At 37.1% G+C, this 13,727-nt stretch overlaps 1 protein-coding gene across 10 annotated transcripts in view; it reads right to left on the minus strand.

The window, feature by feature from the left end:
• PPP2R2C (protein phosphatase 2 regulatory subunit Bgamma) overlaps positions 1-13,727 on the minus strand; it is a 209,906-nt gene that overhangs the window by 41,102 nt on the left and 155,077 nt on the right. For all 10 annotated transcript variants that reach the window (XM_069794036.1, XM_069794072.1, XM_069794045.1 and 7 more), the window contains one exon: positions 12,404-12,581. In XM_069794036.1, coding sequence (XP_069650137.1) covers positions 12,404-12,581 — 178 coding nt within the window. The remainder of the gene's footprint in view (positions 1-12,403; positions 12,582-13,727) is intronic.

The raw sequence follows: 13,727 nt of genomic DNA on the forward strand, positions 1-13,727 counted from the left end.
AGACAGTCACATGCCTGCTTTAGCCATAACCACATGCACATTCAAAGTTTCAAGAGCAAAGAAATAATTATCTGCATATACACAGCTGAGAGCAAAATTAAGTGGATGAGTCAATAGAGGAAGACCTGCCTTTGTAAATGCACATCTGTGTTTTTTCTGTGTACAGAACTCAATCACCGAAAGGCTGCAAAGTCACATTTAGTTGATATATTTGCATATTAATTAATTATGATTTGTCTGAAACTATTGTGGGATGCTTAACATTACATTTAGAACATAAATACCAGAAGATCCTCAGGTACATATAAATTATTAATAGAAGAGACCTATTAAGTCACCTAGCTCGGCTTCTCTTAGGCAGCACTGTTCTATGCAGTATGATAAGTGGCACCATACTAGCAAGGGTTCCAAGATAAGGGTGCAACTCCAACATAATAAGGCAAGGATCAATTATAAACTAAAGCAATATCATCTCATCATTCACAACCCTACTTTCCTGAAATCAATGAGATGTTTAAAAGAGAACTGAGAGGGATCTACTTGGTTTGCTGAATCCAGTCCCTGGTAGTACAGAGAAATACAACATATATAACTTCCTAAACTCCAACTTACAAGTAGCCAGGGATTTTTTCCCATATAACTTGGAAAGAAGAGAAAAATGTCTTTTTTTTTTTTTTTTTTTAAATGAATAACCTATGCACTAACATGCACTAACAGGTAATACCATCAAGAAATTTCTTCTTGATAATTATTAAAATCACATGCAGCTGAGGAAGATCTGCCTATTAAAAGGCAGACACAGAACTTGCAGCTGGAAGGTATAGACTCTTTAGACCATTTTGGTGGTGATTTTTCTTTCCCAATATGCAATTTATTCCTCCATATACCTTTCAGAAAACTCCAATACAACAGTATTTGTAGCCCAGTAGAGTAGAAAAATTCCATATTTTAATTGAAGTTACAATTCAAATCACAAAGGACTCGTTTTTTGCAAAATCCAGCTAGCTACAAGTGCCTTCTAGAGCATAACGCTCTCCCCTTCCCTGCATGTTTGTTATGGAAGTAGTCAAATAAAAGTATCTTCAAAAATACCCAGATACTTCTGAAAAATAGGTACTTTAAAAATACCAATAAAGGCTTACATTCAGAATTTATTTTGATATTTCTGACTGCAACTAACTTAGCACTGCCAAGAAATCTCAACATGAGCAATGTGAGAATGAAAATGAGGAACAGATTCCTGAGAATCTCCATAGTGAAAGTTTTCCAAATCATCTATATTAAATTATATAAGACATCTGATGAAAACCTTTTGGCAGGACTTATTATCTAGTTGCTTAATTTATATGAAAGGATTTACAAAGTGCCCATCAGCTTGGTCTCTAAGCATGGCAGAGAAATATGGATTCCAGGAGTTTGAAACACCAATATTATTCTCCAAGACAAAGGGGTTCAATATTCACAGCTGTCTGCCTGTTTGTTTGCTTGATGTGCTTTCAGAACATTGATTCCAGACAAGTCACATAGCTTGTAGTCAGTATGAAAACAGTCAAAATAGACTTATTCTTAACTCTGGTGTTGTAACTTTGTTAAAGTTAATATTGCCTTTATTTACAGACCATTTCTATTCCAAAGGCCCTAAAAGTGACCTCCCTTAAGTCCTGCAATTTCACATGCAACAGCACTACTAAAGTGCAGTCCTTGCCAGTGTGTATTATAACAACAGAAAAGAGAGAAATATCTACATTAATGAGAAGTACCCTGGCTACTTCAATAGTGAGAAAAGCTTCCATGGTCTCGGGTTTTAAAGACTCACACAGAACACAGAGGTACAGACTGAAAGATTTACAATACCTGAGATGACCGTGTGAGCGTTTTTATGACATTGCTGTTCTTGTATAGAATACTCTTCAAGTTAAAAGATTTTAGCCAATGAGCAAAGCAAGTTATATTTTCTTCTTCTTTATGTTAATACTCTGCGAAAGATTGTGCTTTGCAAGGTTAATTTCAAGTCCAAACTCACATGGGAACGAGAATAATTAGACTCATTTAAGAGAATTCTCCCCTCTGGCAGAGCTGATTAAATTATTTATACATTATCTTTTCGTATAATTGTACCTAAAACTGTGTGAATGGTTTTTTTGTCTAACTTTCAATAAATTCATAATACATGTTTTTCAAGTTGGATACACCACCTGCACCTGTGACAATAGAGAATGGCTCATTTTTAAAATGCTTCAATGAGAAATTAATCCAGAGGGAAACAGAAGCATGCAATTTAAAAGCTTCCACAATGACACCATACTGATTAAAACTCATCAACTGAAGAAATAAAATTAGTAAGACAATAAATCTTGGACTGAATCCTGTTACCCATTTCCACAGGAATAACTTCATTGACTGCAGCCACATTACACTAAAATATCAATGCTAGTTAGCTGAGTATCAGCTTTGTGATGTGAGCCTTTATCTGTAATTTAATATTCCTTGCTATACTTCCCAAGTCCCTCTTTGCTAAGGATCTCAGATTCTGGATAAAACCTGAAAATTCTAATGGAATAAACCACTAGGGTGAAAAAGGAAATCTGGTTGGTGGTGCTAACATCCATTTCAGCTCTATTAAGTGCTCTTCCTCTCTTCAATAGCAATAAACTTGAGAAAGCCTGAGATAATGATATTTTAAAGGGCATCCCTGGTACAAAATAGTAACTTGTTTGCTACAATTAGAAGAATAACAGTCCCAATTAAATTGGAAAGCAAGTGGCTCTATGGAGATCTGTGAAAAGACATCTTTGCACCTATTGTAAAATTCTAAGTACTTTCTACAGTTGCATTGCCTAGATAACTCTACAAACACACGAATACAGTGAAATCCCAGTGCTGTTCTTTAGTGTACTATTAAAGAGCTCTGAAATGGCTTTTACAGGCTCGGGATTTCACACTATTCTTTATCATTTGCTGCAACTCCACTCAATTTTATTTTTCCTTTTTGCAATTCACTATACACCAAGAGTATCTTAATGCCTCTGGCTATGTTTTTCCTTACCTCTGCAGCAACTATATAATGGGTATGGGTCTCTATTTGGGGACAACTGCATTAGAAAAGACAGAGGGTTAGATAAAGAAATCCATTAAAAGGATAACATAATCACATACTTATTCATTCAAGTTGCGTATGGACAGGAGTGATAAGTGAGAATATTATGTATTCTGATTAACAAATTAATATTTTTATTAAACAATAAATCTGCAGTGCAGTAATTATCCCAAGGCTATAGCTATGCTCAAATCACCTTAAATTAACTTCTTTAAAAGCAACTTCAGAAAAAGGAAGAGACCGGTCTTTGCCAAGAATGCAAAGGCCTCAGCTATAATTAGTTTTTCACAGCCAGGCTCAACTCTTCCAATTCATTTATTTTTGGAGGACAGCTAGATAGGGAATATTTTCATAGCACTATCCATGCCCTGAAGACACTGATATCTGACACTCCAGCCATGTATTGTTTACTTTTGCTGCAATGTACATTTCAGCTGTACGGCAGGAGGGTCTCAGTCAGTGATTCAATGCAAAAATACTGTTTAACTAGCTCTGATATCACTCCTTTGGCTATCAGATGTGCTCTGTCATCCTGTTCTCTCTGACTGGCTGATAGTCAAATTCCTGAGATAGGAGTCAATTTATGGTGATGAGAATAGTTAAAAAGCAATTGTTTCTGGCAAGGATCATAAAATATCCTCTGGCAAGAAACAAAACCAAAATCTTGAAAGACCACTTTTCCAAAATCATTCATGGTTTTCAGAGCTCCCTAAATTTGGACGCCTAAAAGATGCTGATACTTCTCTGTATTTCTTGAAAACAAATCATCCTTAAGGTCCTTATAGTCCCTACTCACACAGCCTTACTGCTATAATTATTATATATTATTTGAATTATAGCAGTTAGTTATAAAGACTGCAATTTGCACAGATAACATATAAACACACAACTGTTCCTGCTCTGAAAAGCTTAAAAACTGTACTCAACTAAGATATTCTACAATAGGTGATGACCACATCAGAAATAATGTTGTGTCCAAACTGGACATAGTTTTACCTCAACAGAAGCAGAAGAACCAATTCAACGCCTGTTGTAGAAGCTGTATCTACGTTAGTGTCTACAAGACAAAGTCATTTAGGCAATCCTAGAAATGCAGTTCTCTCTTGGCACTTTGCACTAGGGACACACAGAATTTTTCTTACAAATGAGTCTGTTGAGAGTTCATGAAAGGCTCCATTTACTCACAGGATTCTATACAGTTCAGAGATGATAACTTACAGTTACACATACTTTCCTATTTAGTAATTTTATTCCACAGTTGACACTAAAAACATTTCTTGTGTGATTTTAATAAAAGAATCCCTACTGCATTCTTCCTAACAGGCAGCAAAACCACACATCAAGGACTTTCCCAGCTACCACATTTCTAAAATCCTTATTCTGGTGGTCACATGAGATATTTTGTTTAAAGCTTAAAATTCTTTACTTTATGCCACATTTGACTACAGTGGTTACAAAGAACAGGTGCCTGATGCATTGTTTAATTACACACCCACAGAGCCAGCGTGGTCCCCAGTCTAGCAGTCAGAGAATTCTTTCCTCCTGTTATATTCTTCTTAATTATTATTTATCCAGTATTACACAACCAATTAGGGTGGACCCCTACAGAATCTAAAACAGTTTAAAGAAAAACCAGGTTTTATTTGATCATTGATATCTTGTAATGCTGCTCAACAGCTCCATTAAAATGATTGGGTTTTATTCTGTTAAGAGCTGTCTTTCTCCAGTTTAATGTATAGTAAAATATTCTTTTTACAGTGCATACACAATTTGACATTGGAACTCTGCCTAGCTTTGCTTGTACACACAGGTAAGGCGTGGCATGTAATTAATATTTTAACATAAAGCGGTTACTGTACTTCATTGAAACCAGTGCAGTTTGAGGCTTAATGCTACAAACACCTTATAAAGTGAATGTAAATTGATGCATGGAAAAAATACAAAAGAGGCCAAAATGCATTTCGCTATATCTTTTTTGTCTCCAAAAATACTGATTAAATTTACTTTAGCTCTTACGTTGGCTAACAAAGATTCAGTCACCCTCCTAGTTCTTGGATCTCCTGGGATGATGCAAAAACTTGATATTTGGAAATTCAAGCTATTCTAAACCCACCTGACTACAAATTTGCATCTTGACTTCCAGTGGGGTTTATTTCAGATACCATTAGTTGTGAACTTCTCAGCACAATGAGGAAGTCCTTGCAACAACTAAAGAAAACACAAAGTGTTTTTTTACTTTCATGCAATCAAGGATTTATTTCTGAATAAGCCCACCAAGACGGAAATAAAAAGAACCAGAATTTGGGTGGGTCAGCACTTTAGACAAGAAATAACGTATATGTACTTTACCTTGACAGTAGCAAAACATCCTTCTTTTCTCTTCAGTAACCACTGTAGTCAGATCAAACGGTATAGTCATACTTGCTTTTCCAGGTCCACAATACTAACTGAAAAAGCCCCGAAATACTGTATGGAAGAGCCCAACTCAGGTAACCATTTAAAAACTTGATGTATTTGTTAAACTTTAAGTCAGTATGGAAAAAGCATGAAAACTCTAGTCAGATATGAAAGACATCCCAGGCCTCCCTACAAAACAGAACTTTATCCTCTAGTTTTTTGGGGCATCTGAAAAAGATGGTATGAATTCCTTATACTACTTATTGCAAAGAATCTTTCCAGAAATGAGGGACTATTTTTCAGGATTTCAAGAATTCTCTTAAGTAACCCTTAGGCACCATCATATGTATACAGGACAGCACTTTATTGTGGTCCCATCAGCAGCACTTTATAAGCTTTATGCTAGAGCTTGTTCCTATTCCTGAGCCTTGGTTTATGACCTACAATCTGTTGCCACTCACATGTATGGTGCTTTGCTGACACAGAAATATTCAGCATTAGGAATAAGAACTATATAAGAACTACAATACCTGCTGTCAATCTATTAATTACATCTTAGCAAAACTCAATACTGAACTACACCAGTTGAATGAACCTCAAGTTACCGGGTGATTTGGTACCTACAGTTGCATAGGTAATTTCAAAACAATTTATTTTTAATGCACAAATACTCTAAGCTGAAAGATCTCAAACCCCAAAATTAACAGGCAAAGTCAATGGAAACTGCCATTTTGCAGAGCTTTGAAAATCAGATCACTTAAAACCAACCTGAAATTAATCGCTAATCATTGCTAAATGGATAACCATGAATTTCCATCTAGTATAGTCATTTTTCAAATGAAAAACTTTTCCACAGCTTCAGATAAGAGTAACTTAAATGGAAAATTCTTGGGAGAGATAAGCAGGCTTAGGTACTACAACCCTTTTCCTAAATTCATCACCAAATGATTAAATGCTAAGCATTGACAATGTAAAGATTCATTTCAGCAGACAACAAAGTTTTTGTTTCTGATTACCTTTTGCAAGGTTAGAATTGTCATATATTTTTTTTAAAAACACTACATTGGTTTTCTCTGTCCATTAAAGCAAGTGATCCCTAGCAAAAAACCTCTGTTGGTGTTCAGCGAAATTCCATCCCATTCCATTCTGACAGTTAACAGATCTCTACAGAGCAAAGATACACTGACTTTTTTCCCAAAATGAAACCATTTTCCTACCATTTCTTCATCTCTGTTACCTTTTTTACAGGATTTCTCTCTCCTGAGCAGTTTGCCAATTTATCTAATGCAGAATTAAGAGTTTGGATGGAAGTAATAGGAAGTGGTATCTCACTAGGCAACATTCAGATTCTGGGTTGAAATTCCAGCAAACCTATTTGGCTTTAACAGTCTTTGTTAATTGAGTATAAAGTGGGGCTAAGACTGACTAACCTCAGAAATTTATTACAATTATTTTAATATATTTTTATTGCAAAGTACTTAATTGTGTTAAAGTATGTCAAGCACTTCAGTAATACAGAGGAGGAAAGATCTCTATCATGACCAGTTTACAATGTAATTATCAGCAGATGAGAAATGGCAACGCAGCAAAGGACCTTATAGTTGCTACGGATACTTGATGTGAACTTTGTGTATTCACAAGTTTCATGCAATAGAATTTCTTCTTTTTTATTTTTTATCCTTTTTCCTCTACGCACTGTTCTTCCCCATGGCTTCGCAAGATCACATGCTGGAGCCCTTAGTCAGCATTTCTAGTAGTTTACCTCAAATTAGAGTACAATTCAACATTTATCAAAATCCACATAAAACCTCCAGTTGACAATACTCAGATGTGAGTTAGGTGTCAAAATCTTTATTTTTACTACTATCAACTCTTATTTTTACTAGAAGGCCAGTATCCTCCTGCTGAAAAAAGTGGAGACTAAAGAGTGCGTTATGTCAATCCAGAATCTAATCAGCTCATAGAATATAGCTTTTTTCCCCTCAGTTATTCAGGTAGGAGTGTTTTCATGAGACAAGCAAAGCAACCATTTCTCAATAATTACACTTTAAAAGAGCTCACCAAACCATGAAGACAGGGTACACAGTACCTCTGCAATCCTCTACTTATAACTTACAGACCTGATTTTAGCTTTGCAGACACCTTCATTCTCCTTTAAAGGAGAGAGAGAGACAACTCATGTGGGAAAAGAAAAGACTCTGGGAAGTAAACAATAAAAGAACACCACAAATTTGAGGAAAAGCTACTCAAATGTTGCTAGTAGTAACTCAGCTAGAATATGACTCCATGGTATAATATATACCTTTTAAATATATGATACAGACTGGCAGACTTTCTTGATAGAATAGGAAGTGCTAAAATGTATTACACAGAGCTCTCAAAAGAAGAGAAATAATGTCTGCCATCTCTCCAAACAGGAGGTGTATGCCTGAGGAAAACAGTGCTGCAGGTGGGGGTGGCAGCAGGTTCTCATGCAGTAAAGGCATTTTTTTGAGAGCGCAGAAAATGCATCCTTGTGCACACAGCTTGTGCACAGTCATCCTGGCTGAGGAATTTTTATAGAAACAACCTTATCTCACTCAAGGGCATAAATTTGCCAGCTTACAGCTCTACAAATGCCAAGACAATATTGCAGATTTGCTTTCAGTTTAGCATTCAAATGCTTAGCACTAAGGCAGGTAACAGGAATTTGTTAAGGCTAGCTATTTTCCCCAGCCTGGGGGCTGCTCCCAGAGCACTATATATACCCCATATATGCCCTATATTCAGGTGCACGATGGGCTGCCACAGACTTGGTCTCCATCAATGTACCATGTTATTTTAGTTTTTCTATTTCTTTTCTTTTTTGGTGTTTACTTCTTAAGTAAATTAATTTCCCCAAGATACAGTGCCTAACGATCTGACTATCCATGATATGCTTCAAATACTGGAATACATTAGACTATGGCCCTATGGTGATTTGCTAATTAGCTTAACCCTTTGGGGACATGGAAGAAAGAATTTTTTATTAAAACAGGGTAACCCTGGACTATATTGATCTGACTGAGAAATGAGTATTTTAGTCAAGATGAGTCTCAAGATGAGTACATGCTGGAAACGGTGATGTTGTTTCCATAGCAATGCCATGACAGCCTCTAGAGTGAAATAGTGTGCTACCAGGAAATGAAGGGAGTTCAAGTGCTATGAGCTACATAGTTCTGTGAGCAATCCAAATACGTTCTCATAAAGAATATTTAGTACAGCTAGATAGTCCAAAGATTGCTGCTGATGTGAAGTAAGCCTTATCAGTATGCTTCCAGCAGTCCTGTTTTCTCATTTAATACACCCAAGATGACTTATCTAAAGGCTTAAGCTACGGGCAACACTGCTAAGCCATTTCAGACCGAACATTAACAAATACAGCAACCTTTACCTCACTTCTTTTCCAGTGAAGAATATAATCTATAATTGAGGACACTGACTCTCGTTCTCCATAACACAACTAAACACATTAAACCTTTTAGTGAAGCAAAGCCTCATATGTGCAATTATTTACCAGCTGACCTTCCCCCTTCCTTTTCTCTCACCTCCTCTCTCCCTTGCCTCCTCCTGTCCAAATGATACTGAGCAAATCTGCTTGCAAGTGGGAAGCAACGTATCGAAGTCTTGCATATTCTTCATGAAAATTTACACAGCCATAGCATAAAACTCACTTGTCTGCTTTTTACACCAGTTAGCATTTATGCTTACACAAAAGCAAACCAGAAAACCACTAACTGTATTTTATTTGCCTACGGCTTTACCTAAGGCAAATATTCTGGTCAAATTCTGCAAAGCTGATTTAAACTAACTTTCAAAGGAGACAGAAGGAGAATTAACTTAAGATCTGCATTGCTTTGTCTTTTCATTTTCAAAGAAATGAAGAATTCTCACTGATTTGTAAAACTGCTAAAATAATGGTTATAACCCAACTGTTGTCGAATAAAATTCTACAAGACAAAGTACGTGAAAAACACCCTAGCATACCGCTGCTAATCCATTCTTTCTCCAGCGTTTCCCATGCAATTTGTAAAGATGTTCAAACATGAGCTGAATGTCCAGAAACTCTACCACTGTATTTGTTGTTTGTGTCATTGTCACAACCAGCCTCTTGGGTAAACAGATTGTAGTTCATTATATGTAGCAGTGCTGCCTCTGAGGGAAAGTAGAAAGACAAATACACATCACTGCCAGATCCCTTATTAACAAATGCCACTTCAAACCAAAATGTTTTCTATCTATTGTTTTAAACATGTATTTCAAGGAATCAAACCTTGCATGTGAAACAGCAAGATGCTTCATTTCCATTTTGCATCTAGTAAAAAGATGTGAAGCAAGCATTTTTAAAACTGCCTGAGCTTCCTCCTGCCTGTCCCCCTAAGTGTGTTGCAGAAGGCACCAAGCCTAGCAACATTCATTTATAATTTAAACTGTTTGCTTGGCAGAATCTTTTCATCTTAATATATCTAGTCCTAATTGCAACTGGCACACCCAATGTTTTTACCAGAAGCTCATCTACTTCCAGGAGAGTTTTATGTAACTGGGTTTTCTGTAGGACAGAAATGCAGTTTCTTTATGGGACAGATGTTGAAATCTAGTGGAAAACATGCCCCTGCAATTTTACAAGGGCTTACAGGACTCTATATGGACAAAAAGATACCTGTGGAAAGACTGATGCAAGTTTAACTTACTCATCCTGTCCTTCCAGTTATTGTGGTCTCCTGGTTAATTCACCAATATGAGCAATATGTACCTATGTCACCTTCTTTTGGAACACCTATCTCAACTTTTCTGTTTATGAAAGAATTAAGTAAAAGTAATCTGCCTGATGATCTGGCTTGTATCTAAAAGAAGCAGCAATATCTGTATCCCAATCCATGATAGAAATCCAATTATCCCAAAGTCATCCACATAAGTATCCCAAAGCCACTGCCTCAGATACAGGAAAAGTCTCTTATCCTAAAACACAGAAACACACTCTTAATTTCCCCCTCATCATCTCTCTTAGAACATACTCAGAAACTGAGCATGCTACTATAAATTGTATCATGTTTTAAGAGTTAAATCAATGATTCAATCAGAAACTCTAAAACACTTTTTATCAGTAAATATTCAACGACAGGAGTCTGCTAATGCTTGAAACAGAGTCCACGCAGCTGTCACCGAATATAGCAGTTGAACATACAGGAGTAGAAGCAATAACATCCTAAATAGTTATTCAATCTCAAATAATTTTGCTATTCATGTTGTTCCATCAAGACATATGGCAGTAGATACGATTGTAAGACTAAGTCTGTTTTTCAGCTCTTTCCTATTATACTGGTAGAATTTGAATCATCCTCAGGAAATATAATAACTATTTATTTGTTTTTTTAAAATCTTGTCAGAAACATTTCTCTTGGCAATCCATAGTTTATAAAACAGCTTTTAACAGAATAAAAGTCATCGCCAAAAGCAAAGACTTCTCTTGCATAAGTATTCTGGAATGTGACCTGGTTATCATACACAGACATACAGAGATTGCTGTGCTTGGTCTGACTCACTGCTCTGCTTTAGAAGAAAGAGGAGGATACACAGTAGAGGAGAACACACAGTAGCCACGTATAAAAGTGTGAAGGACAAAGACTGGAGGGTGAAGCTACAGTGAGAAGGACACTGTCAGGAGCTGCTACTCCATATAGGCGTGCTGGCAAACAATTTTCCCACTCTGTTCTCTCTTACTAAAGGATGGAAGTACAGTTGCTTAGTATCAAAGGCAGACATAGCTGGACTTTGAAGAATCACATATAAATTGGTCCTATATAAACAGTCATATTAAAGAGGGCACCATTTAGCTTGCTTAATCTAGACAGGTGAAAGACAGAAAAAGAATATGAGTTCGGAAACAAATTGAGGAGATATTCCCTACCATCCCCAGGGTAAAGCCACCGGTCACTTGATCCTGCAAAGGCAGTTTTTTTAAGGACATTAAGAGCTGTTTGATTTAATGAAAATGCTTCCTGTGACATTAACATAGCATGAGTTAAGCTCCACAGATGATCTGGCCTAAGGAAGAAATATATACAATCACCAGAGACAGGGAGAACACCCCATCACATCGGTGCTTTCTTTTAGGAATTTGCCCCCAGTATGACAACTTCACTTTGACGTCTAATAGTCCCTCATAAAAATTATAAGGGTCTTAAAAAGAAATCACCAAAGGAACACAACATTCTGAGCTGGCCCCATGACTTATCTGTCTTCTTACTGGTCCCTTTATGTTCTGCAAAACACAGAAAATCACTTTTCTTGGCCACATTTTCTTTTGCTCCTCCTCCAAGCCACCCTGTTGCAGTACAAGGGGTAGCCTCACAGATGACTGGAATGATCCCACAACACAGCTTTCGGGATGATGCCAGCACTTGATACAGCAATGACTGCATTAATCACAGACACAACTCACACAAAGGAGCTGAGCCTTACCCCCAAACTGTGCACATCTCAGGCATTAGGGTTCTGGGAAGCAGGATGATGGAGAACAGGGGGCACGGTCAGGGTAAGGACTGACCTTTCAGCAAAACAAGGTGGAGTAGCTCAGCGTGAAATGTCTTCAGGAAATAACAGTATAGAGTATTCTAGTCAGGTGGATAATTACCACTAAGCTGGCATCAGTTTCCTATTTACTTGTCATGAACCAACTTCAAGACTTTTATTTTTCACATAAAATTCCCTGATTTTTGCAACCTCTTAGCTGTCTCCTATAATATCTGAGCATTTTCTGTTAAAAATACTGCAGGGATTCTGATAAGTAAAGGTATATTTTAAAATCTGCAGAAAAAAATATTTTAAAACAGCTCTCTTAATCCCCAGTAATACTATGAACACTGAGCAAGGAACCACAATAAAGGATACTGAAGCTCCTATCTGTGATTGCTAAATGCCAGAGGTTAATCCTGAGATCATCTGCTGACATGTATGTCTCACAGTCACTGTTGACAGATATTGAGTTGACATGATAGGTGTGACCATTAGCAAAGATTCTCCGGGGAGTAACTTCTACCATCAAATCCATAGGTTTCAATACAGGCACCTGCCAAAAAAACAAAACACAAACCAGAAAGGGAGTAAGATTTTAAATTTGTTTTGCTAGGACGATGAGAGTTTCAATGGAGAGCAAGCATTCAAAGACTGTGACATCATAAAACTTCTTGACAGTGTATGCAAGCTGAATCTCCCCATGGATGAATTGCTGGGCAAGGCCATCCCTGCCAAGGAGGAAGGGGGAGACAGGAGAGCCACGGAGAGCCAGGCAGAGCAATGGAAAGCCTGTACTGTGGGAAGGGAAGCACTGGAAAGCCTGGAGTGTGGAAGGGGAGGCACTGGCAGCTGCCACAGAACAAGCCAGTCCCACAGCAGGAGCTACTGTCCCACATACGCAGGAAGCTCTGGCTCTGAAAAGCAGTGAAGTCCTAGTATTTTGCTTTTGCTAAAGAGTTTGCTGTTAGTTGTAAATCACTTACAGAATTTCTTTTGCTACTTGATGTCTCTTTCAAAGAAGTCAAGTGGTGAAAATGTTATAATCTCAGCAAAACATAATAAACAAAGTCTTGGAAAACAAAGCCAACATGCGTATTGACATACCGTACATACACACATACTCCTGAAAAGCCAAGACCACAGACTATCACTCGTCATTGCGCCCTCATTATTTCCCTTCCCTTGTCACTTCAGTGTCATGCTTCAATAACTAGACACTGTCGATTTATTCCCTATTGGTAAAGCATTAAACACTGTAAGGCTGTGGTCCATGATTGGGACTATTCCATGTTGAACATGCATCAGAAACAATCTATCCACAAGATATCCACTATCAATCTACAAGATAGTTTAAAGATGAACACAGAGAAGTTAAAGCTTTGAGTTTAGCTTGCCACTAAAGGAATAAAACAATGGTTCACTCAGCCTTTGAATTCTCAGACTATAAGCAATCCAGAAAGGTTTTGTTTGCCTAATCATATAGAATAGATAAATATTCCATTAACATTGTCATCTCTACACTTTGGAGGCTTTTTTCACAGTAGACAATATTGGTTTGTTTTGAGGTGGGGGTTTTCTGTTTGTTTTTAATAATAAAGAAATATTAGCATTTATACAACATAGCCTTCCAGTTCTAACCTTTAGCCACTTCCTTTGCCAAAATACCTGGAGTGAATTCAGCCATTAAAGTCTGAGAGCA

This window comes from Haliaeetus albicilla, chromosome 1, assembly GCF_947461875.1.
Source record: "Haliaeetus albicilla chromosome 1, bHalAlb1.1, whole genome shotgun sequence".
Taxonomy (NCBI): domain Eukaryota; kingdom Metazoa; phylum Chordata; class Aves; order Accipitriformes; family Accipitridae; genus Haliaeetus; species Haliaeetus albicilla.